Source organism: Macrotis lagotis, chromosome 1 (assembly GCF_037893015.1).
Source record: "Macrotis lagotis isolate mMagLag1 chromosome 1, bilby.v1.9.chrom.fasta, whole genome shotgun sequence".
Taxonomy (NCBI): Eukaryota; Metazoa; Chordata; class Mammalia; order Peramelemorphia; family Peramelidae; genus Macrotis; species Macrotis lagotis.
The window spans coordinates 506,450,177-506,472,536 of NC_133658.1; the positions used below are offsets into that span (position 1 = coordinate 506,450,177).

Here is a 22,360-nt window from a genome sequence, read left to right on the forward strand (position 1 = left end):
AAACCAGGATCTCTGTCTTCAGAGTCAGTGTTCTTTCCACTACACCATACTTCATTTTACAGATGAGACTACTGAGATCTAAAGGTTAAATTGTTTGTCCAAGGTCACAGAACTGGAACTAGATTATAGGTCTTGACTCCCAATTTGATTCTTTTTTCTATACCACTCTCCCTCAGTCTTAGAAAATAGATTGATTCAGGCACAATTTGGGGGTATCTGCGATGGAGAATATCATCTATATCCAGAGAAAAAATTGTGGAGTTTAAACAAAGACCTTTAATTTCTTTTTAAAAAATCATTATCTTATTATGCAATTTTGCTATCTCTTATACTTTATTTTTTTCCCTTAAGGATATGATTTCTCTCTCATCAGTTCAACTTAGATCAATGTATACTATGTAAACAATGTAAAGACTAACAGACTGTCTTCTGTGGGGGATGGAGAGGGTGAGATTAGGGGGAAAATTGTAAAATTCAAAATAAGCAAATAAATTTTACAAAAGAAAATATATTGATAAATGAAAATACTGAGCAAATGAAAGAGGATCTTAAACTATGGGTAACAGAAACATATGGAATCCTATATAGTTTAGTAGCAGAAAGAACTACTGAAATGTAGATTTAGGTAGTATTGCCTTATGTAAGGAATCTGAATTGAATTTTGAATCCTACCTCAGACACCTACTAGAATTTTAGGGAGAATATAATTGATTCCATTTTGTGCTGTATTTGATTTTATATAAATGTTTTAAACATCTCTTACAGTACATCCCTAGCTCCAATCATTTGATAGTTACCAAAGAAAACTTACAGGACTTTGAATAGTCCCAGGAATTCTCCTACTGCTCTTTAGGCTATCTAAGAAGATCCATAATAGGGTTTAACAAATTAGATAGACTAAAGAGAAGTGAGAGAATTCTTTGTTATTGTTTAGACATTATTAGTTACATTGACTGAGGCAAAGAGGATTAAATGACTTGACCTAATCACTTGTAGTTAGTAAATGTCTGAAGTCAAATTTGAGCATGTATTATATGATCCATAGGATCACAAAGAGTTGGACCATTCTGACCCCATTGGGCCATCTAGCAACGCCACCAGCAGCAACAACAACAGTAGCTTAACATGCTAAATAACTAACTGATAAAGAAGTTACTATTTTCTTAGGTCTGGTATAAATTGATATGCTAAAGACCTTTATAATAGTTAAGTATTCTTTTTCTTTTGTGAAATATATTTTTTTTCCTGCCTATATATCTTATAAGATCTTACTCAAAACTGCTTTGTAAATTTGATTATATGCCCTGTCTGATCTTGCCCTATTTTGGGTCTTATGATTCAGAAAAAGAGACTACATAGATATGATATAGAGGTATAGATATAATTAAGAGATAGATTTAGATGTTATCTTTGGATTTGTGAGACCCATCAGTCTACCACCTACTGATGATGTGTGGCACTCTTAATTTTAGAAATAAACTACAGCATACCTATCTGTAACCTGTACTAGCTTATTTGGGCAGTGATTAGTTTATCAAGGACTCTAAAAATTCTTTCAACAGTGGAAAGGATCACTGAAATATAGGCATAGGAAGCATTGTTTTATGTATAGAGTACAAGGTTCAGACAAAGGAATAATTGGTTTTGAATCCCACCACAGACACCTACAAGCATAATAACACAATACTTCATGTGGTTGTTAAGTAGCTCAAACATACATGAAAGCACTTAGCAAACAAAATGCTATATAATATGAGCTGTTATTAGTGTTTAAAAACTTTTTTGCTCAAATCCATTTAAATAATAAAATACTATACCAGTGATTCTTTGATTTGTTTTTTCCCACCTATAGATATCTCCATTAATAGGATGGAGACAAAGGATGTAATGAATACCTGCTAAAATGAAAGCAAATCTTTCCATCTTCCCTGCTACAAATTTTCACAACAGATGTACCACTGAGACAGAAGAGACACAATCACTTAGATAATAAGAGACCTGGAATTTGTTTCATTTTGTTTCTCCAGGTCTGTTTCCTAATCTGTAAATTAAGGGAATTGGACTAGGTATTCTAAAATTCCATTCGACTCTACTGTGGTCTAAATAAAGGTCCCTGGTGTACCAGGTCTCTGAACAGCGGCAAATGTCGCCACCTAGTGACAGACAATCTTTCTGACGCTGCCTGAAAAAGAAGGGTTTTAATCTAGACAATGACCTTGAAAGAGATCTGCTCTAAACGTTTTAACAGGGATAAAAGGGTGAGACTGAAGAGTACAATTACAGTATTTGGGAAGACTTGAAGTCTTAAGTCTATCTGCTATAAAATGAGTAAATGATTCACAGTGAAGTTCATAGTGCTGCTGTTTAGCAGAGAGAGAGGAATCTGGCAAGAATGGAAAATTTATGTAGCCCTTTGGGACAAAGGCTTACTTTATGTCTTTCTCCTTGAAAATAATTTCTTCTTTCAAAATTATGATTCTGAGTCTAATGGGAAAAGGACAAAAATACTCATACAGTTTTTTTGTGGTGGCAAAGAATTGGAAATTGAAAGAATATCCATCGATTGGGGAAGGGCTGAATAAACTATGACATATGATTGTAATGGTTACGTTATAAGAAATTATGAGCAGGATGCATCTAGATAAACCTGGAACTGATGCTAAGTGAAGGGAGCAAATCTAGGAGAATATTGCACACAGCAGCAGTCACATTGTGCACCTATGATTAATAGCTCTTCTCAGCAATATAATGATCCAAGACAATTTCAAAAGACTCATCATGGAAAATTTTATCCACTTTCAGAGACAGCAATGATAGGCATCTGAATGCAGATCAAAGCTTACTATTATGACTTTCAGTTTTTTTCTTTTGAGCTATTTCTTTTGCAACATGATAAAAATGGAAATATGTTTTTGTAATTGTACTTATCTATCAAATTGCTTACCATCTGAGGGATGGAGGAAGTAAGAGAGAGGGGAAGAAAATTTGGAACTCAAATTTTTTTTAAATGAATGTTAAAATTTATCTTTACATGTAATTGGGGCAAAACAATTTTTAATGAAAAAATATTTAAAAGAACTCTGATCCTACAAGTGAGAAGGGAGAATCATTATCTGTAAAAAGAACCACACAGGGGCAGCTGGATGGCACAGTGGCTAGAGTACCAGCCCTGGAATCAGGAGGACCCGAGTTTAAATCTGACCTCAGACACTTAATAATTATCTAGTTGTGTGACTGTGGGCAAGTCACTTAATCCTATTGTCTTGTAAAAAATAAAAAAAAAAGAATCATATGAGGTTTTTCTGGGAAGCTAGAAACCCTAAGTGTGAAAATTCAATTCAAATACATTGTGACAATGTCAGACTTTCCATCTGAAACCCTATAAATTCTTGTGTTTTATGCATTATCAGCACATCTTTTGACCAGCTTTTTACCAAAAACATTCAATAGCACTAATACACTAAAACAAATAGACGCTAAAATAAATTTTGATACCATGTTTAGCAATATCTTTGTTAACTAAAGCAGTTCTCATTGGTATAAAAATGGGGAATGGAGTGTATCCTTCATTCATTCAGTTAGTCAATAAATATCCTGTAAGAGTACTAGGGATACAAATAAAGGCAAAAGACAGTCCCTGCTCTCCAGTTTTTATTGAATACCAAAATACTCTATTCTGGATCCTGGTGTAGATTTATCAATTCTTGACTCAATTCTTGATTCACGTTTGTCAGTAAGACCTGGATTCAATCTCTGCTTTTTGCCACATGGTGGACAAATCACTTTTATTGCTCTAGGAAATCTCTGAAACTCCACATCTCTGAGCAGGTAATCACACCTACACTGTTGAGAAAGTCCTTTCTTCACCAGTACTTCCCTGTATGCTTCTAATGAAAGTACAAGTTCAAATCTTTATTCTTAGGAGAGTGGGAACTGAAAGAACCAACTGACCTCATCCCCTGGCTCCGTTTCCTTTCCAGTCATGGGCTAGTCCAGTCGGTCTTCATTCACTTGTGGCCGATGTAGGTAAACACTGACCCTAGCCCTGCGTCACTAGGAACCTGGGCCATCTTTTTTTTTTTTTTTGCTGTTGTTTTTAGTTTTTGCAAGGCAAATGGGGTTAAGTGGCTTGCCCAAGGCCACACGGCTAGGCAATTATTAAGAGTCTGAAGGCGGATTTGAACTCAGGTCCTCCTGACTCCGGGGTCGGTGCTCTATCCACTGCGCCACCTAGCCGCCCCTGTTTAGAGATTTTTGACTAAGAATCAGAAATCCAATCAGAAATGGAAGATGCAAGGAATTTTCTCATGAGTTTTCTTACTTTAGTAATCCACAGGTCTTAGTTGAAAACTGGCCTTGAACTGCTCGATTGGTTTTTGTTTCCCTGCGCTTTTGATTGAAAGAGAAACTTGGCGCAGTGGATAGAGCACCGGCCCCGGAGTCAGGAGGACCTGAGTTCAAATTCAACCTCGGATACTTAATAATTACGTAGCCGGGTGGCCTTGGGCAAGCCACTTAACCCCGTTGCCTTGCAAAAACTAAAAAAAGAGAGAAAGAAACTTGAGGGAGTGCCTTCTGATATCAGGTAATTGCTCCTGTTTTCTCTTCCCCTCCCAATTTGGAAAGTTCTTAACCTTTCTTCCAATTAGAAATTAAATGATACAATTTTGCATTCTGGTTAAATTGTTTCCTTTTTTAATTAATTGATCTTAGTGTTTTGAAATACATAAAAATTAGTCTTCGTTCAGGCTCTTTGGACTCACCCCGAGAATCCACTAACTTTCTATTTATATGTGTTTTGTTAAATCATATAATTGGATTGTTTCCTCAGTCCTTATCCAGCCCGAGGAAGGCTGAATCTAGATTGACCCTAGACTCCTCATTGGCTCTTTGCTCACGTCTAAATGTTTGTTCCCTTTACGTGACGCACAAACAGATTAATTAATTCGGTTTTTTTGGTGGTAAAGAGTGAGAAATAGCAAGTCAAGAATGAAAATTTAGGCAGAGGTGGCGGGTCTGAGGCTCGAGCCGGGGCTCCCCTCGGAGGTGCCCGGATTTAGGACAACCTTGAGTGAACCACGCCCCGCTCCCACCCCCAATCCCGGCATGCCCTTTGGTCGAGTCCTGCCCGCCTACTTTTGAGAAACTACAACCCCCAGGAAGGCGCAGCGCGCTGCCCCTGCGTAGCGTCGTGCGTCACCTCACGCTGCGGCGGGCCTGGCGGCGCGTCTCCCTGCGCATGCGTCCCTCGAGTTATCCCCCCCCCACTCCGCCGGGATCCCGTTTGACCTACAGCGGCCGCCGGAGAAGATGGCAGCGCCCGGTGCGGCCGGGATGATCCAGCAGGTGAGGCGGAAGGAGGACGGGGTGACCGTGACGGGGCTGACTTCCCGGGGAGACCCCCCGCCCCCGGTCGTCCCCGCCGGGCCCCGCTTCTCCTTGGCTGCAGAGGAGGGGGCGCCCCCGGAACTCGAGGCCTGGCGGGACCGTGACCTTGAGGGCTTCGGCCGCAGCACCGGCCCGCCCGGGCTTTAACAGCGGAGAAAGGGCGGTGCGGCGGCCGCCGGCCCAGGCCCCGGCGCAGGGCCTGAATGACCGGGCGGGGCTGGTTTCCCCAAAGACTGACCTTTCCCCTCCTCCCCCCTCCCGTCCTGCCTCGTAAAAAGAAGGAAAGCTGACGGCCCCGGAGGCCTGCGCCCCTCGTGTTACTGAGGAGAAGAAACAGGCCTAAAAGGTTGGATGACCTGCCCAGGGGTCACAGCCTTGGCCGATTTGAACCCGGCTCTTCTTGCCTATCATTCATGGGATTAGCTTTTTTTTAATTAAGTTTCCATCAGTCTTTCTACTGCCTTATTCACTTAGAAGCCGTATGTATTCCCACCCCTTCTTTCTCTTTGCATTGCCATCCATTAGCCCATTTCTTGCAACTCACTATAATGTGCACATATTTTCCTAACTGATAGAAAAATATAAACTCCTTGAGATCAAGGGCTGTGACTTATTGTGATTTTGTATCCTCGGTGTTTGACCTGCCACATAGCAATGTTGCTGATTTATTAACAAATCCCATTGATTGTCTCTACAACTTTTCTGCTCTGTTTTCTTTTCTTTTTTTTTTAGTTTTTTTTTGTAAGGCAGTGGGGTAAGTGGCTTGCCCAAGGCCACACAGCCAGATAATTATTAAGTGTCTGAGGCCGGATTTGAACTCAGATACTCCTGACTCCAAGGTCAGTGCTCTATCCACTGTGCCACCTAGCCCCCCCCCTCTGTTTTCTTTACCACCCCACCCAAGCACACAGATTAATTACCTTCTACTAAAACTTTTTCATTAGTGATAAGTTTTGCTAAAAGCTCCATCCTTCATAGCATTCCCCAAATAATCTTCCTTATTCTTAATAATAATATCTGAGTTAAACATCCTTCAGTGGTTCCTTTTATTTCTATATCCTTCAGCCAGGCATCCAAAGACCTCAGATCCATCCACCTTAGTTTTAAATTTTCTCATTCTCTTCCCTTCCACAAAACTTCAACCAAACTCTACTGCTTACTATCTCCTGTACATGCTATACATATATATGTGTGTGTGTATGCATATATATATGTGTGTGTGTGTATATATACATATATATATATATATGTAAAATGTGCTGTTTTCTCTCTGCTCATCTCATTTTTTTATGCCTTAAATACTTTCCCTTTTTTCCCCCTCCTTTCCAACTGCTGAGTTTGGAGGAGGGCATTTTTGATTCAGCTCAGATGGCAATTTTCCCCCAGACATATAATCATAGAAAACAGCATCTCAATTTTACATCTTATGTACCCAAGTATTATTTTGTCTTATATTTATTTTTATATTCCTCTATACTAATCCTTTTTAATCTCTTTGTAATGTATCCAATGGGTACTGAACATTTGTTGAATCATAGCAAATTCCACAAAACCAGCTTTCATAGAACTTTTACTAGAGGAATTTAATTTTACCAGTCCAAAAATAGAATCTGTCAATGAACATATTAATGAGAAAGGGACCTTTGCCCTGTAAGTTCAAGGATTTTTTTTTCACTATTGACAGTTATTTTTTCCTCCAAATCAAGACCAGTTTTACTATACTTTTACCAAAATATGCTAATAGATTCTTAAGTCAGTTGTCCCATTGATATTCAGAATACCTCTAAAGAATCATCCAGTTTCTCCAATTATGGAATTCAGTTTGACCAAAGTGTAGGCAAAGATTCTTTCCAGACTCCATGGATCAATTTCACGGGGTCCTTAAATGGGAAAAATATTGCATCTTTATTTACAACTTTTAGATGAAATTTAGTATGTCTTTTATGAATGTAGATAATAGATATTATTCTGAGAGAAGTTCATGACTTTTACCAGATTGCCAGAGTCTAAGAAAGATATTGATCAAGAACCACTGCTTTAAGGTTATGTTAATATAAATCCCAAAGTTTCAAATTGTTTGAAATATACAGTTGTTCAAATAATTTATTGTTTCTTTGTGTACACAGCTTTACCTCTCTTCCAAAAAATTGGCTCAAGTTGAATGTAGAAAGAAGGAAACTTTGGTATTGCCTAGGGTGCTTCTCATGTGCTTAGTTACTTTAGGCTCTGGGGATTCAAGGAAGTATCTACCCTTAAGTAGCATCACTACACTGTAATTTAGGGACAGAAACATTAGGAACTTGGTGAAACAGAAAAAAGTCTTTCACAGAGAAGTTACAAAATTCTGCTAAATAATGAAGGTTTGACTATATATTTTTTAATATTCAAAGTAAATGGTATTTCACGTATTTGATTTTTCCACAATTTGATTTAGAGAATTCTTCAAATAAACATTTTGCCTTATTTTCTTTTGTCTTTAAGGTACGCTGCTTCACCACTTCAGTGGGCAGACCATTCGCTAAACTCGTCAGGGTATGTTTAATTATTTGATGACACTTAGCCTTAATTAAGAATTTCTAACTGTTAACTGGAATGCATTATGTTACACTGAGTTATATTAATTGAATCCATCTATAAACTTATCTGTATTTGACATTTAATTGTCCATAATGTTTCTGAAGAAAGAAGTCACTCTGTTGGATGATTGTAGTTCGTAGATGGCAGCTAATGGTTTTTTAGCAGTTGTATATCTATAGCATATTTGAAAATTTTGATTTTCAACATTTATCAAAACAAGTTCAATTTTAAAAAACAAGATTTTTTTATCACAATACCATTTCCATAAAAACCTCTTTATTCTCCATACTTTTTATTTTGCAAATTCCCTGTTGTATTTTTTAAAAGTACTTGCCAGATTTTACCATTGTTTGTTTTTTTAAACATTAAGATAATTATAGAGTCCCAAGTTGGAAGGGACCCCAGAATCCATCTGATCCAACTGAATTCCCTCTATAACATTCTTCATTCAGCCAGCTTTGAATGAATATCTCCCACAACCTTCTGAGAAGCCCATTCCACCTTTGGGTAATTCTAATTACTGAGATGTATTTCCTTTTATTCTTAATAGATAAATTTGCTTCCTTATTAATTTCTACTCATTTCCCCTAGTTCTGTATTTGGAGACAAAACTGATAAAATATATTCCCCCTCTTCTACATGACAGCTTTTCAGATCCCTTTTATGACCTGAAAACTCCCTCTGCGACATGGAGTCTTTGGCAGAGCCTGAATCAAGGTCTTCCTGACTTTGAGATTAACTTTCCTTTCTAGGCTAAACATCTCCAGTTACTTCAACTAATATATTTATCCTGAAAAACTAATTTGAATACTAAACTTAATAAGTGACCAAAAGATAGCTTAAATTGGGTGTAGAGTATGACTATTCTATGAAAGATGATAGTTTAAACCCTGTTATAATTTTGTAAAAATATTTATATCATTAAGATGCCATAAACTTATAAATAATATAAATATGCTTTCAAGCATGTTTCAGAAACTTGCTTTATAATATGAGGACAGGCTTCTTCTGCCTTAGTTTTCTTATTTGTAAAATGAAATTGTTAGGCTAGATTGTTCCTAAAAGTCTCTATTAAATTATTTTCTTGCAAAATTAATACTTAATTTTTACCTCTGGTAACAAGTATAAATGTATTCTGATACATGAACAAGAACAAAACGTAAAATAGAACATGATTGTGTATGAAACCAAACCTTTTTGATACTGATTTTAATCCTCCCTCAGTCTGGCTCTCGTCTTCCTTTCCTGATATATTTTATGATACCATCTTTACATATTCTGTTTTCCAGCCAAAATGTACTACCAGCTACTCCTTCAAACTTGACATTCCATCTCAGAATTTTGCACAAGTTCTTCCTTAAACCTGAAGCACACAATTTGCCTCACCTCTGCTTTTTAGCATGCTTAGCTTCCTTCAGTAGAGAGTGCCTCTTCCTTTGTAAAGTCTATGCTGGTGTCCCTAATTACTGTACTCATCCTGAAATTACCTATTATTTACTTCATGTGTATATGAATCCACTCTATTAAAATATAAGCTGCTCTGAAAATGGAATCTTAAATCCCTACTCCTGGTACATTTGTATTCTTGCCATGTAGACATTAAGTAAATTGATTGATGAGTATTACATACATATGCCAGAATTATTCAACTGTTCCCCAATCATTGGGCACCCACATTTTTTTCCATTTTTTTGCTATTGTCAAATACTAGGAATATTTTTGAATCTTTATCTCTTGCTTAAACTTTCACAAGTATACATAACAAAACTTAAAGCCTAAACTCTGGTAATGTTAGTATTAGCTATCTTGAATAATTTCTTTCCTTATTTCTTTTTAAGCCTCCAATTCAAGTGTATGGTCTAGAAGGTCGATATGCCACTGCCCTTTTTTCTGCTGCATCTAAGCAGAATAAACTGGATGTGGTAGAAAAGGAATTACTCAGAGTAACAGTAAGTAATCTTTTCGTGTTCTTAATTTATATCTAATCTGTTATTTTGTATTTTCTTTCAGTTACATTGTCATTTGCAGATAATTCACAAACCTTTGACTTTCACATTATGGTTTATTCTGTTTTAGAAGTTACCTTCCTTTTTTAGACTTTATTTTCTGTTATTTAACTTCTTTCCCAGGATGAGTATGGAAGTCAAGGAGAAGATAGCAACTTAATATTAACTACTAATAATCTCTATACAGGAATTACGGAAGTTATGTTAAGATAGGACACAGAAACAATCTCATTTGGGAAGAAAAGTTAATAAGCAAGTCAGCAAGCTATTAAACCCCTGCTGTGCACTAGCAAGAGCTGAGGATAAAAAAGCAAAAGACAGTCCCTACTCTCCAGAACCTCAGTGTTTAAGAGGGAAGACCTCATGTAAACAATTAAATGCAAGCAAGAAAACCACAGGATAAATTGGAGACAGTCTCAAGGGGGTAGGTTCCAAGATTAAGCTAAAACTTGAAGGAGGCAGGGGGAGCCAAGAGGTGGAGATGAGAAGGGATGGAAGAATTCTAGACTTGGGAATGTCCAGAGATGTACGGTCAAGAGAGTGATTTTATCTTGTGTGAGAAAGTGCATGGAGGCCAGTATCAGGGTAACATAGAAAAGTAGAAAGAGGGGCCAGGTTATAAAGTTTTAAAAAACCAAATAGAGATTTTAATACTTGATATAACTGACAACTAAGTAGAGGATGGACTGGATGGAGTAGGTGCATTTGAGAAAGAGAGACTCTTAGAAAAGGCCAAGAATAAGGAGATAAGGGCCTGCCCTGGAGTGCTGGGTAGTATAAGAGAAGAAAAGGGACCCAAAAATGGGAGATATTTAAAAAGTATAACAATTAGGTTATGAGTGAGGGGTCAATGATGGGAGATTTACAATAATAGACAAGTTAGGAAGAGAGATTTCCAAGTAAAAGATAGTTTGGTTTTGGACAGCAGCCCCTATGGTGCATCTGGTCTAAGATGTTCAATAGTCAGAGATGTGAGGCAGGGAGAAGTCAGGGCTGATCACACAGATCTTAGAATTGTCTGAATAGGGAAAAACAGTTGAATCTATGGGAGCTCGTGAGATCACCAAGCAAAGTTATGCTGCTATGAATATTTTTGTTCATGTGGGGCTTTTACCCTTTTTTAGGGATCTCTTCTGGATACAGAGCTAGTAGTGGTATTGCTGAGCCAAAGAATTTGCACAGTTTGGTTGCCCATTGTAAATAATTCCAAATTGTTCTCCAGAAAGGTTGGATCAATTCACAACTCTCTCAACAATGCATTAGTATCCCAGTTTTCCCACTTTCCCTCCAACATGGATCATTTTCCTTTTTAGTCATTGACCACTCTGAAGATGTGAGGTGGTACTTCAAAGTTGTTTTAATTTGCATTTCCCTAATCAATATGATTTAGAGCAATTTTCCATATGACTATAGACAAGCTTTTAATTTCTTTATCTGAGAATTGACTTTCTATTTCTTTGACATTTATCAATTGGAGAATGATTTGTTTTCTTATACATTTAACTCAATTCTTTACATATTTTAGAATTGAGTCCTTTCTCCGAAACGCTGGTTGTAAAAATTGTTTCCAAATTTATTGCATTACTTTTCATCTTGGTTGCATTGGTTTTGTTTGTGCAAAAGCTTTTCAATTTAATGGAATAAAAATTATCCATTTTATCTTTTATGATGTTCTCTATCTCTTCTTTAGTCAGAAACTGCTCCCCTTTATGATAAACAATTTCTTGTTCTCCTGATTGACTGATGATATCAGCTTTTATGTCTAAATCCTGTACTCATCTCTACCTTATCTTCATATAGGGGAGATGGAGTATTTTCTGAAAGGAACAGCAGGGAGACCAATGTCAATGGAAGTGTTGGCATGTTAGATATAAGAATCCTGGAAGGTGTAAGGGGAAGGGATAGCCTATGAACAGCTTTGAACACTAAACAAGATTTTCTGTTTGATTCTGGAGGTGAGAGGGAGCCTTGGGAATTTATTGAATAGAGGGGGTGGCATAGTCAGACCTGTACCTTAGAAGGTCACTTTTGACATCTAACTGGATAGTGGACTAAACATTTCAATATATAATCACAAGGGGAGAGTTTGTGATTATACTGACCAAAAGTGTGATGCTGAAGAAAGAATGCCAAGAGGAGGACCTGAGTTCAAAGCCGGACTCACTTAAATTACCTAACTGTGATTTTGGGCATGTCACTTAATCCCATTGCCTTAAAAAAAGAAAAACAACGCTGAATTTATAGTCAAAGAACCCAAGTTCAAATCCTAGTTCTTCTGGATAAGTAATATCTTCTCTGAGCTCATTTGTGAAATTAGAAGATTAGCCTACGTGACCTCTAAATTCCCTTTAGACTTTTTTGCCCTTTTTAGTATCTGTAAATTTTCAGTGTTTCCAAGGTAGGATGATCCAAGGGCAGATATGATAGCTGCTCTCCTTGTCTGTACTCTAATTCCTTAGTCAGGAAGGACTCCTGCTTCCTTGATAACTGAAAGTGTTCCTCTTTACCCTGGAATTGCAATCTAGAAGTGGGTATGGACAGTGAAATTACCAAATAGCACCTGGCCAGGGCACAGTGCTAACTCTAGAGTCCTCTCTAATCTTTCTGATCATCTTTGGCTGAGAGCTCCCAAAAATTGCTGCTGCTGCAGCTGCTCCTGTCACCATCACCTCCAAAGCCTACAGCTGTTGTTGGCAGATGTGCTCTATTCCAACCCCAGTGTCACAGACCTCTCCTAAATCCTATTTTGTTTAGGCTGGAAAATGTCTGAACTGGACCTTTTGTTGACTGTTCATCTCCAGAATTCAATCTGAGACATTTTTAAAGTTGTTCAGAGGAAACTCTTGGGAGAAATGGACTGTTCTTCTATACCACCATCTTGCCTCCACCACCCCACCATATCCTTCTCCTGTAGAACTTTGATAGTACCGCGGATTTTGGCAATGACGATTTTCTCTGCTGAATCTCCTCTGAGCTGAGTTGGCAATAGCTACCATGCTAACAAAGGCACTATCTCCTTAGCATTGTGTTAATAGCTTCTCCACTCTCATGCTGCCACTTGTCTCATTTGCTTGTGGTTGATCGGTGGTTTGTGTTGTGGGTGACTGTGACAGAGGACTATGCCTTTTGCAGTTGTTCTCTGGTAGATACAGGAAAGAGTTGATTGGAGGCAGGGACTGTGATTATTTGCCAACAGCTACTATTCTTTGAGCTTTGGGGCACCTCCATTAGGATCTGAGGCAGGGCTGGGGGACAGTATTAGTCCTGATGATGGTTTCTGAGAAAAAAAGCACCTACTTTTTAGTCATAAATCTTTCAAAGGAAATTATAGGCTTTGTTTAGAAGAGCTTAAACGTTATCAAAGCTCTGTTCAAGCATATCTTATAAGGCAAAGCATAATTATCGAGATAAAGGTTGCATGTACATCGGACCCCATGTTTTTGCTCTAAATGGTTAACACAATTTGTTTTTTACTTTCAGACCCTTTTGAAGGATCCCAAAATGGTTGGCTCTATTATGAATCCTCATATAAAACGTTCTGTTAAGATAAAAACCCTAAGTGAAATCATAGCAAAAGAAAAGTTTTCCCCCATCACAACCAACCTCATGAGTAAGTATTTGTATAACCTTTTTTATTTAAAATGATCTTAATAAAAATATGTGAAATATTAAGTGCTTAATACCTATTTTAGATGGCAGGTTAAGTTCCTATTTTGGTCAAAGAGAATTTTTTCATTAGATTAAAGAATAAGATTTTTATCATCTTCTCTCATAGTTAAAAATCAAAATGTTCTAAGGCATTGGATTGGGAAGGTGGTTTATGGATCACTGATGTTCAAAGATCTCCCCACCTTTTGCTCTAGCCAGCTGTCTTCCAAATATGTTAGATTTAGATTACACTGGGATCCAGAAAATATATATCTCATTCATCAGAAATCCTAACCATGAATTGAAAATCTAATGTATATGTTTTGATGAAAGTGAATTTGTCATTGTATTTCACATATAGATGGTCTAGATGCTATGATGATATTGAAGCTAATAGGAAAATCAGATTGTAGAATCAATCTTAGTTCTTTGTACAGTATTACTTCTTTGGGAAACTTGATGACATTTTACATAGTTTTTAAAATTTTGACCTTAAAGCTCACATGAACCTTTCTAGTAACTTGCTACTTTTATTCATGATACAATGCTTTTATCTCTTACAGAATTGCTTGCTGAAAATGGTCGCTTAAACAATACCCCAGGAGTCATTTCAGCATTTTCTACCATGATGAGTGTGCATCGTGGAGAAGTACAGTGCTCAGTTACTACTGCATCTGTAAGTAATTGTTTATCCATTTATTTAGCTTTAACATTAAAACTAAGCTAATTCAATAAAAATGAGCAAAAAAATCAAAGGTGACCTATGGCCAACCCAGATATATCTTTTATCTTCAGGTTAGCTACTTTAGTTGGTCTTCTGATTGCCACTGTATTCCTTTCTAGCTCCTTTACGGATTTTCTCAAATTCTAGAATATTGTAAAATGAAATTTTTGCAACTTTTCCCTCCTTTTGCCACTGAAACATTCTAGAGGGAGAAACATTGATAATTAATGCAGATGTTCATGTCAGTGTGTGGCCTGTTTTTAATATAAAAAGATTTTATTATAGAAACAGCAGGCTCAAATTTGTTAATGAAAAGAGGCGATGTGACCATGGGACTAAGTACTGAAACTTGAAATCAGGAACATTTAAATTCAAATCTTTCCTCAGATATTTATTCATATAATGCCTTCAAGTTTGCATGGTGATGTACATTATCTCTGGATCTTCACATCAATCCTGTGGTTCTATGATTGGACATGTCACTTCACCTCTGCCTCAATCATGTCTTCTATAAAATTAATACTTGTAGTATCTGCCTTGGAGAGTTGTGAAGTAATTTCTATTAGTAAATGGTGCAAAGTCTTTTGGGATGGAAATATATTCAATTGGTAACCATTAATCCTTTTAGCTTGGTAAAGTGGGCTTTGGACCACTCTTCAGGCTAAACTAATTCATTTATTTGGATTTACTGCTCTTCAAGTTTGTTTTTTAACAGTTGCATTGTGAACCCCAGGGGTTTTTTTTAACCTTCACAAGAAAAAGAAAGTTAACAGACCAAAAAAAAAATTATTTTTTTTTAAGAGACAGTTTAATGTATAAGCCAGATTGCTAAACTTCTATTCAGGAAGGCTTGGATTCAAATTTTGCCTCAGTAACTTACTTGTATAACTTTGGGCAAATCACTTAATCTCTCTCAGTTCTCTTTCTTCATCTCTAAGAAGAGAGGATTGTATTGGATATGCCCTCTAAGGTTTTTTCCCACCTCTTAGTCTATGATCCTGGTGATGATATATGGATGATATATTTTCCCTTTATCACTGTACCTTCCTCTTCCTCACCATCCACTTCATATACCATTAAACCATTCCTTTGAGTAAAGAAAATAATTCAGCAAAGCCTTCTAACCTAAGAGCTTCATCTGACATTATATACTGCACTTCCATCATATTTTTACCTCTCTACTAAGAAGTATTTCCTTACCAGGAAAGGCAGATTTTCTACTGGGTTTAGCATGGAGGTAATTATGCTGTTTCTCCATGAGTAGCAACAGATGCATTTATTTACACTTGTGGGTTCTAAATCAATTTCACATGTATGTGAATTGTGAAAATAACTTTTTGCCAATTAGTGTCTTGGGCCCTTCTCTTTAATTTTGGAAAACATAGGAATATGCAACAGCATTAATGAAGTATCTAACAACAGATTGTACTGTCGTCTGCACTACATATTAATGTTGCTGCAGGTATTGAGCATATTTTTTGTTACTCTTTGACTCTTCCTGTATTTTAAGATTATAAAATTCTAATTTTCAGTTCCATTTTGGTTTTTCTGATTTTTAGACTTTAGATGATGCAACTCTTTCAGAATTAAAAACAGTCCTGAACAGCTTCCTGAGTAAAGGTCAGGTTCTGAAAATGGAAGTTAAGGTAGGTCATTTTTTTTGTCATTTTTTTCCTCAAGCTAATTTTAGCTGACAAAAAGAGCAAAATTCATAGATTAAAAAATCAAATAAAATAGTTCATTTGATTATATTTAAGTATATTGTTTTATAAAAAAAACTGGGTTATCTTTCAAAATCAAATATTATCAAGTCTCCATATGAAAATTTACATATTTTCCCATGTAAAGTATTTTTATCCTATGTAAAGTATTGTTTTATCCTACTAATATGTATATTGTTTAATATTTACATTTAGTGTTTCTAAAAATGCTTCCAAAACCATTGTTTCAGTTGATCAATGGAATAAGGTTGATAATGCACATTTTTCTACATTTTTAATAAAACTAATTTGTTTTCTCAGACTGACCCTTCAATCATGGGAGGAATGATTGTTCGTATAGGAGAGAAATATGTTGATATGTCTGCAAGAACCAAGATCCAGAAGCTAAGCAGGATTATGAAGGAAGCTATTTAAAAGTAACATTTTTCCACAGTTCATCAATGAAACTTCCAAAAATTGTGGAAACAATAAAGTACTTGGAAATTTTCTTTGTGTTAATGTAGTTGAAATTTGAAATGCCAATAGCCTTGAATCTCTGTTATGTAAAGCCAATGTGATTTTGGTTTAGCAAACAAGGCAAAAAAAATCCCTCTGATTTATGAATGAAATTTTACTAGATTTTTGTCACAAATCTGTCTTATATACTTATAATATAAAATTGTCTCAATTACTCTACTGATGTGTTAAATCTTGTATCCAAGGTATCTCAATGGGGAATATTTTTTTTCTGAGGATTTCACTACTCTTAGGTTTTTGCAAGGCAAACAGGATTGAGTGGCTTGCCCAAGGCCACACAGCTTGTTAATTAAGTAAGTGTCTGAGACCAGATTTGAACCCAGGTACTCCTGACTCCATAGCCTGTGCTTTATCCACTACGCCACCTAGCCACCCTCACTACTCTTTTAAATGATGTTTTTTCATCTCATACCATGAGCATGGGTTTATAAGTTGAAGACAAGACATTTCAAATACAGTAAGTTTGGCGCAGACTGAATTGCTTTTAGGAAATCCCAAATTTGTTTTAATGATCTTATCTTTGCTTTCTTCAATTTTGGCTGTTTAAAAAAAAATTATTTCACCTTCATTTCAACATTTATATAACTTTTCTACTTCTACCCAGATCTGTTCCCCATATCTTTTTTCTTTTAAATAATAGGAAACAGTTTAGAAAAAAGTAATCAATATATCAACCAAATGTGACAGTATGAGATATCCCATTCCCTTTCTCCCCAAAAAGTTCATACTCTCATTTTTTTTTTTTAACAAAAATATTACAAAAGGGTGGCTAGGTGGCGTAGTGGATAAAGCACCAGCCCTGGAGTCAGGAGTACCTGGGTTCAAATCCGGTCTCAGACACTTAATAATTACCTAGCTGTGTGGCCTTGGGCAAGCCACTTAACTTTTGCCTTGCAAAAACCTAAAAAAAAAAAAAAAATTACTCAAGTAACGTTAAGACTCAACCATTAAAGAGGTAACAAGATGATTGTAAGGAGGCTGCAAAACCACTACAATTATTCAAGAGAAGGTATAATTTAAGGCAATTAGTTTGTCACTTAACAAGGGATAACTTAGAAGCAGCTTTTGCTTTGGTATTCTAATAGAGAAAGAAAGCAAGACCTTTAGTGGCTTGAATGGACCTGTGATGACCATTGGTGGGAAAATATTAATACAAAGCACATGAAGCAGGCATAAATGGGTTTTGATTTTATTGTTGGAGCAAATACATTGATGAAATCAGGTGTTTGATGCAATGGAAAGAGCAATAGATTTAGATCGGAGGACTTGGGTTTAAACTATAGGACAAGGCCATCTTTTTGCTAATATGCTGGCATACAAACTATTTCAGAGAAGCAATTTTGGTAAGGTTTCATTTTGTAGGGGCAGCTAGGTGGCGTAGTGGATAAAGCACCGGCCTTGGAGTCAGGAGTACCTGGGTTCAAATCCGGTCTCAGACACTTAATAATTACCTAGCTGTGTGGCCATGGGCAAGCCACTTAACCCCGTTTGTCTTGCAAAAATCTAAAAAAAAAAAAGTTTCATTTTGTAACAACAGTGATTGTGTATGTGTGTGTGCGGGTTTCTATTAACAGTCTAACTCAGAACGTCTGACCTCAATCAAATGAAACTGGTTTGAGTTGGTTGCTCTACTCACCTTTTAGATAGTTTTTCAGCCAGATTTCATGCCTTATTCTCTAATTTTATGAATGGATATTACTCCAAAGAAATGGGTTAAATTTAACTATCAAAAAGCATATTTCAGCAACCATTCAAGATATTGTGTTGCTTCCTGGTGTGGAGAAGGTGAGTATTTCAAGGATCTTTCAAGCTCACGAAGAAATGGAATCAGTTGTATCTAAGGTCAGTGTTAACAGGTTTTTTAAATGTTGCAAACTAACATATTACAAAACAACCTAATTAATAATAATAGTTAGCATTTATATAGTACCTTAATGGTTTGCAAAGCACATACATATTTTATCCTCAGAACAATCAAGGCACGATGGAAAGAGGACTGGGGCCAAAGTCAGAAAGACCTGAGTTCAAATATAACTTCATAGATTAGCTGTTTGACCCCAGGAAGTCATTTAGTTCCTTAGTGTCCTCGGCTGTAAAATGAAGTTAATAAAAGTATCTACATCCCAGAGTTGTTGTATCAGTTGAGATACTTGTAAAGCATCTGGCCTCTAGGAGATTGTTAATAAATGCTTGTTTCCTTTCTATTTTTGCAAATGAGGAAACCAAGGCAGAGAAGGTATGTGACTTGTGATTGGCACAAAGTAGACTCATCTTACTAACAAGGCCACTCTTGGGAAAATAAACTTTTTCAAAAGTATATCCAATATGAAAATGGATAATAAGGGACATTTCAAAATCTCATGAACTCAATGCTAAATTGTATAAAAGGAACTGCAGCAAAAGCTCATGTTGGAATTATACTTAATCCCACATAATTTGCACTATACTGTATCATGGATGTCAGCCTTTGTATTGTTTAAGAGTGTTTTGCAGCCTACTCAACATTTAACATGCCTCTCAATTACCTTTGGAGGAAGAAACCTCAATTTCAGTTTTTTTGGAGGCTGTAATATTCCATAACATACCCATATAACAACATCCAAAGACCTCTTTGGATAAGAAGTTCCTAATATTCATGACAGCAAAAAAAAAAAACCTCATGGCTAATAACTATATGCAGGTAATGGAATATTATTGGACATGAAAAATGACAAAGATTAACAATAGCACAAGTGGAAATAGAAAGTGGAAGCAAAACAATATACTCATTCCTTAAAAATCAGAAATCTACAAATGGATTTATATTGCTGGGCAGCTAGTTGACACAGTGGGCTTTGAACCAGAAAGATTCATCTTCATGAGTTCAAATCCAGTCTCACTGCCTGTGTGACACAGCAAGTCATTTAAACATGTTTGCCTCAGTATTTTCATCTGTAAAATGAACCAGACAAAGAAATGGCAACAAAGTTGGTACAACTCAATTGTTACGTTGATTGACTAGTAAATGTTTTTTAAAAACTTTAGAAAGGCATTTGTTAAGTATTAACAACCATGGATCCAACTATCGTGTAGAATATAAACAATATCCAGAAAAAGTGCTCTGAGAAATCTGAATAAACTTCTTAGAGCCAAGAGAACACTTAAGTTGAACTCTGGTTCTAAAGGGAACAAAACAGTTCTGTCTTATAAAAAATTATTTCAGTGGGGGAGTGGAAAATGAAAGTGATGGGTATCTTCAGAAGTATCATTTGGGTTGGGGGGGCTGGAGCCAAACTCACAGAAGCTGTCCTCAGCTTCCCTCAGAAACAACTTTAATCAAGCCTTTAAATGGATTCTGGAGCAACAGAACCAACAAAAAGATAGATTGAAGTATTTTTCAGCTTAGGATGCATTGGAAGGACTTAAGGAAAGGTCTGTCTCACTGGTGAAGGGAGAGTTTGGCTTGACACAGGGAGAAGAGACCAGTGCCGATGGGGTTAGGAGGTAGACAGCTGGAGAAACAGAAAAGATCAGCAACCAACCTGCCATCATGCCCCAACCTGGGTCCTGGCTGAGCAGGCTAATAGCATGGTAGGTCAGTGGTGAGAACTTCAATACCAGTGCCCACTGCCTTATTGAGAGCTGATAGTATTGTAAGCTGAGGGAAGTCTGTGAGCCAGCCTCTCCCCCCAACAAAAGAAGCTTGGGACAACACCTCCTAGGGTTTAGGGGCAGAGTTCAAAATGAGTTTTTAAAAATCAGTCTTGCCCATAGCTACTTTTAGTGGTAAGAAGATCACAACACCATCTCAGAAGACGACAGAGAAAAAGTACTACCTTTAAAGAGGGTAATATGAATTGATCACTAGCCGAAAAAGGAATTTGAAAAGCAAGTGGGAAAAACTGGGGAATAAAGAAATGCAAGAGAAATTCAGTATCTTGCAAAAAGAATCACAATTAGGGGCGTCTAGGTGGTGTAGTGGATAAAGCACCAGCCCTGGAATCAGGAGTACCTGAGTTCAAATCCGGCCTCAGACACTAATAATTACCTAGCTGTGTGGCCTTGGGCAAGCCACTTAACCCCGGTTGCCTTACAAAAAACCTAAAAAAAAAAAAAATCACAACTGACTAAAGAAAATAATTCCATTAAAAACAATTGGGGGAGGGGTGGCTAGGTGGTGTAGTAGATGAAACACTGGCCCTGGAGTCAAGAGTATCTGGGTTCAAATCTGGTCTCAGACACTTAATTATTATTACCTAGTTGTGTGGCCTTGGGCAAGTCACTTAACCCCATTTGCCTTGCAAAAACCTAACAAAAAAAATTGGGCAAATGAAAAATAGCTCTTTAAAAAATAGAATTGACCAAATAGAAAAAAATCCACTAAACAACTTCTTTAAAAATACAATTGACAAGAAGGTGGCTTAGCCTTACCAGATCTAAAATTATATTATAAAGCATCAGTCATCAAAACTGTCTGGTACTGGATAAGAAATAGAGTGGTAGACCAGTGGAATAGACTAGGAAATGATTATAGTAATCTGCTTTTTGATAAACCCAAAGAGTTCAGCTATTAGGATAAAAACTCTGATAAAAACTGTTGGGAAAATTGGAAGTTAGTATGTAAGAAACTTGGATTAGACCAACACCTAACACCCTTTACCAAGATAGATCAAAATGGATACAAGATTTAGACTTAAAATATTATACCTAAATATATATATATATATGTATATATATATACATATATATGTATATATTATAAGCAAACTAGAAGATCACGGAGTAGTATACCTGTCAGATCTATGGAAAGAGAAGCAATTTATGACCAAGGAAGAGATGGAGAACATCATTAAAAACAAACTAGATGATTTTGATTACATTAAATTAAAAAACTTTTGCATAGACAAAACCACTGTAACCACCCTAACAGCAACATGGGGGTGATGATCAACTTGGATGGACTTGCTCATACCTTTCAGACTGGCCAGTATTACCAGAAAGGACAATGATCAGTGTTGGAAGGATTGTGGGAAATCTGGTGGAACTGTGAACTCACCCAACCTTTCTGGAGAGCTATTTGGAACTATGCCCAAAGAGCAACAAAAATGTGCATACCCTTTGACCCAGCAATACCACTACTGGGTCTATACCCTGAAGAGATGATGAAAAAGGGTAAAAACATCACTTGTACAAAAATATTTATAGCAGCCCTGTTTGTGGTGGCAAAGAATTGGAAATCAAGTAAATGTCCTTCAATTGGGGAATGGCTTAGCAAACTGTGGTATATATGTATGTCATGGAACACTATTGTTCTATTAGAAACCAGGAGGGATAGGAATTCAGGGAAGCCTGGAGGGATTTGCATGAACTGATGCTGAGTGAGATAAGCAGAACCAGAAAAACACTGTACACCCTAACAGCAACATGGGAGCGATGTTCAACCTTGAAGAACTCGCTCATTCCATCAGTGCAACAATCGGGAACAATTTTGGGCTGTCTGCAAAGGAGAGTGCCATCTGTATCCAGATAAGGAGCTGTGGAGTTTGAACAAAGTTCAAGGGCTATTCCCTTTAATTTAGAAAAAAACATATCTTATTGTCTGATCTTGTCACCTCTTAGACTTCTCTTCTTTAAGGATATGATTTCTCTCTCATCACACCCAATTTGGATCAAGGTACAACATGGAAACAAAGTAAAGACTGAGAGAGTACTTTCTGTTGGGGGGTGGGGGGAGGGAAGCAAGATGGGGGGAAAATTGTAAAAATCAAATAATAAATAAAAATTAATTTAAAAAATACAAT

At 36.7% G+C, this 22,360-nt stretch overlaps 1 protein-coding gene across 1 annotated transcript; it reads left to right on the forward strand.

Moving 5' to 3' along the window:
- Positions 1-5,244: 5,244 nt before the first annotated feature.
- On the forward strand, positions 5,245-16,735 carry ATP5PO (ATP synthase peripheral stalk subunit OSCP). Its single transcript, XM_074214050.1, has 7 exons — positions 5,245-5,346; positions 7,870-7,920; positions 9,804-9,914; positions 13,452-13,581; positions 14,183-14,295; positions 15,903-15,989; positions 16,365-16,735. Exons 1-7 carry the CDS (start codon positions 5,311-5,313, stop codon positions 16,476-16,478), a joined length of 642 nt encoding a protein of 213 aa, XP_074070151.1. The 5' UTR covers positions 5,245-5,310; the 3' UTR covers positions 16,479-16,735.
- The last annotated feature ends 5,625 nt before the right edge of the window (positions 16,736-22,360 follow it).

Coding starts and splice junctions, on each gene's coding strand:
- ATP5PO (XM_074214050.1), top strand. CDS start 5,311: ATGGCAGCGCCCGGTGCGGCCGGGATGATCCAGCAG. Junction 13,582..14,182: donor CATCACAACCAACCTCATGA/GTAAGTATTTGT, acceptor TATCTCTTACAG/AATTGCTTGCTGAAAATGGT. Junction 14,296..15,902: donor GCTCAGTTACTACTGCATCT/GTAAGTAATTGT, acceptor TCTGATTTTTAG/ACTTTAGATGATGCAACTCT.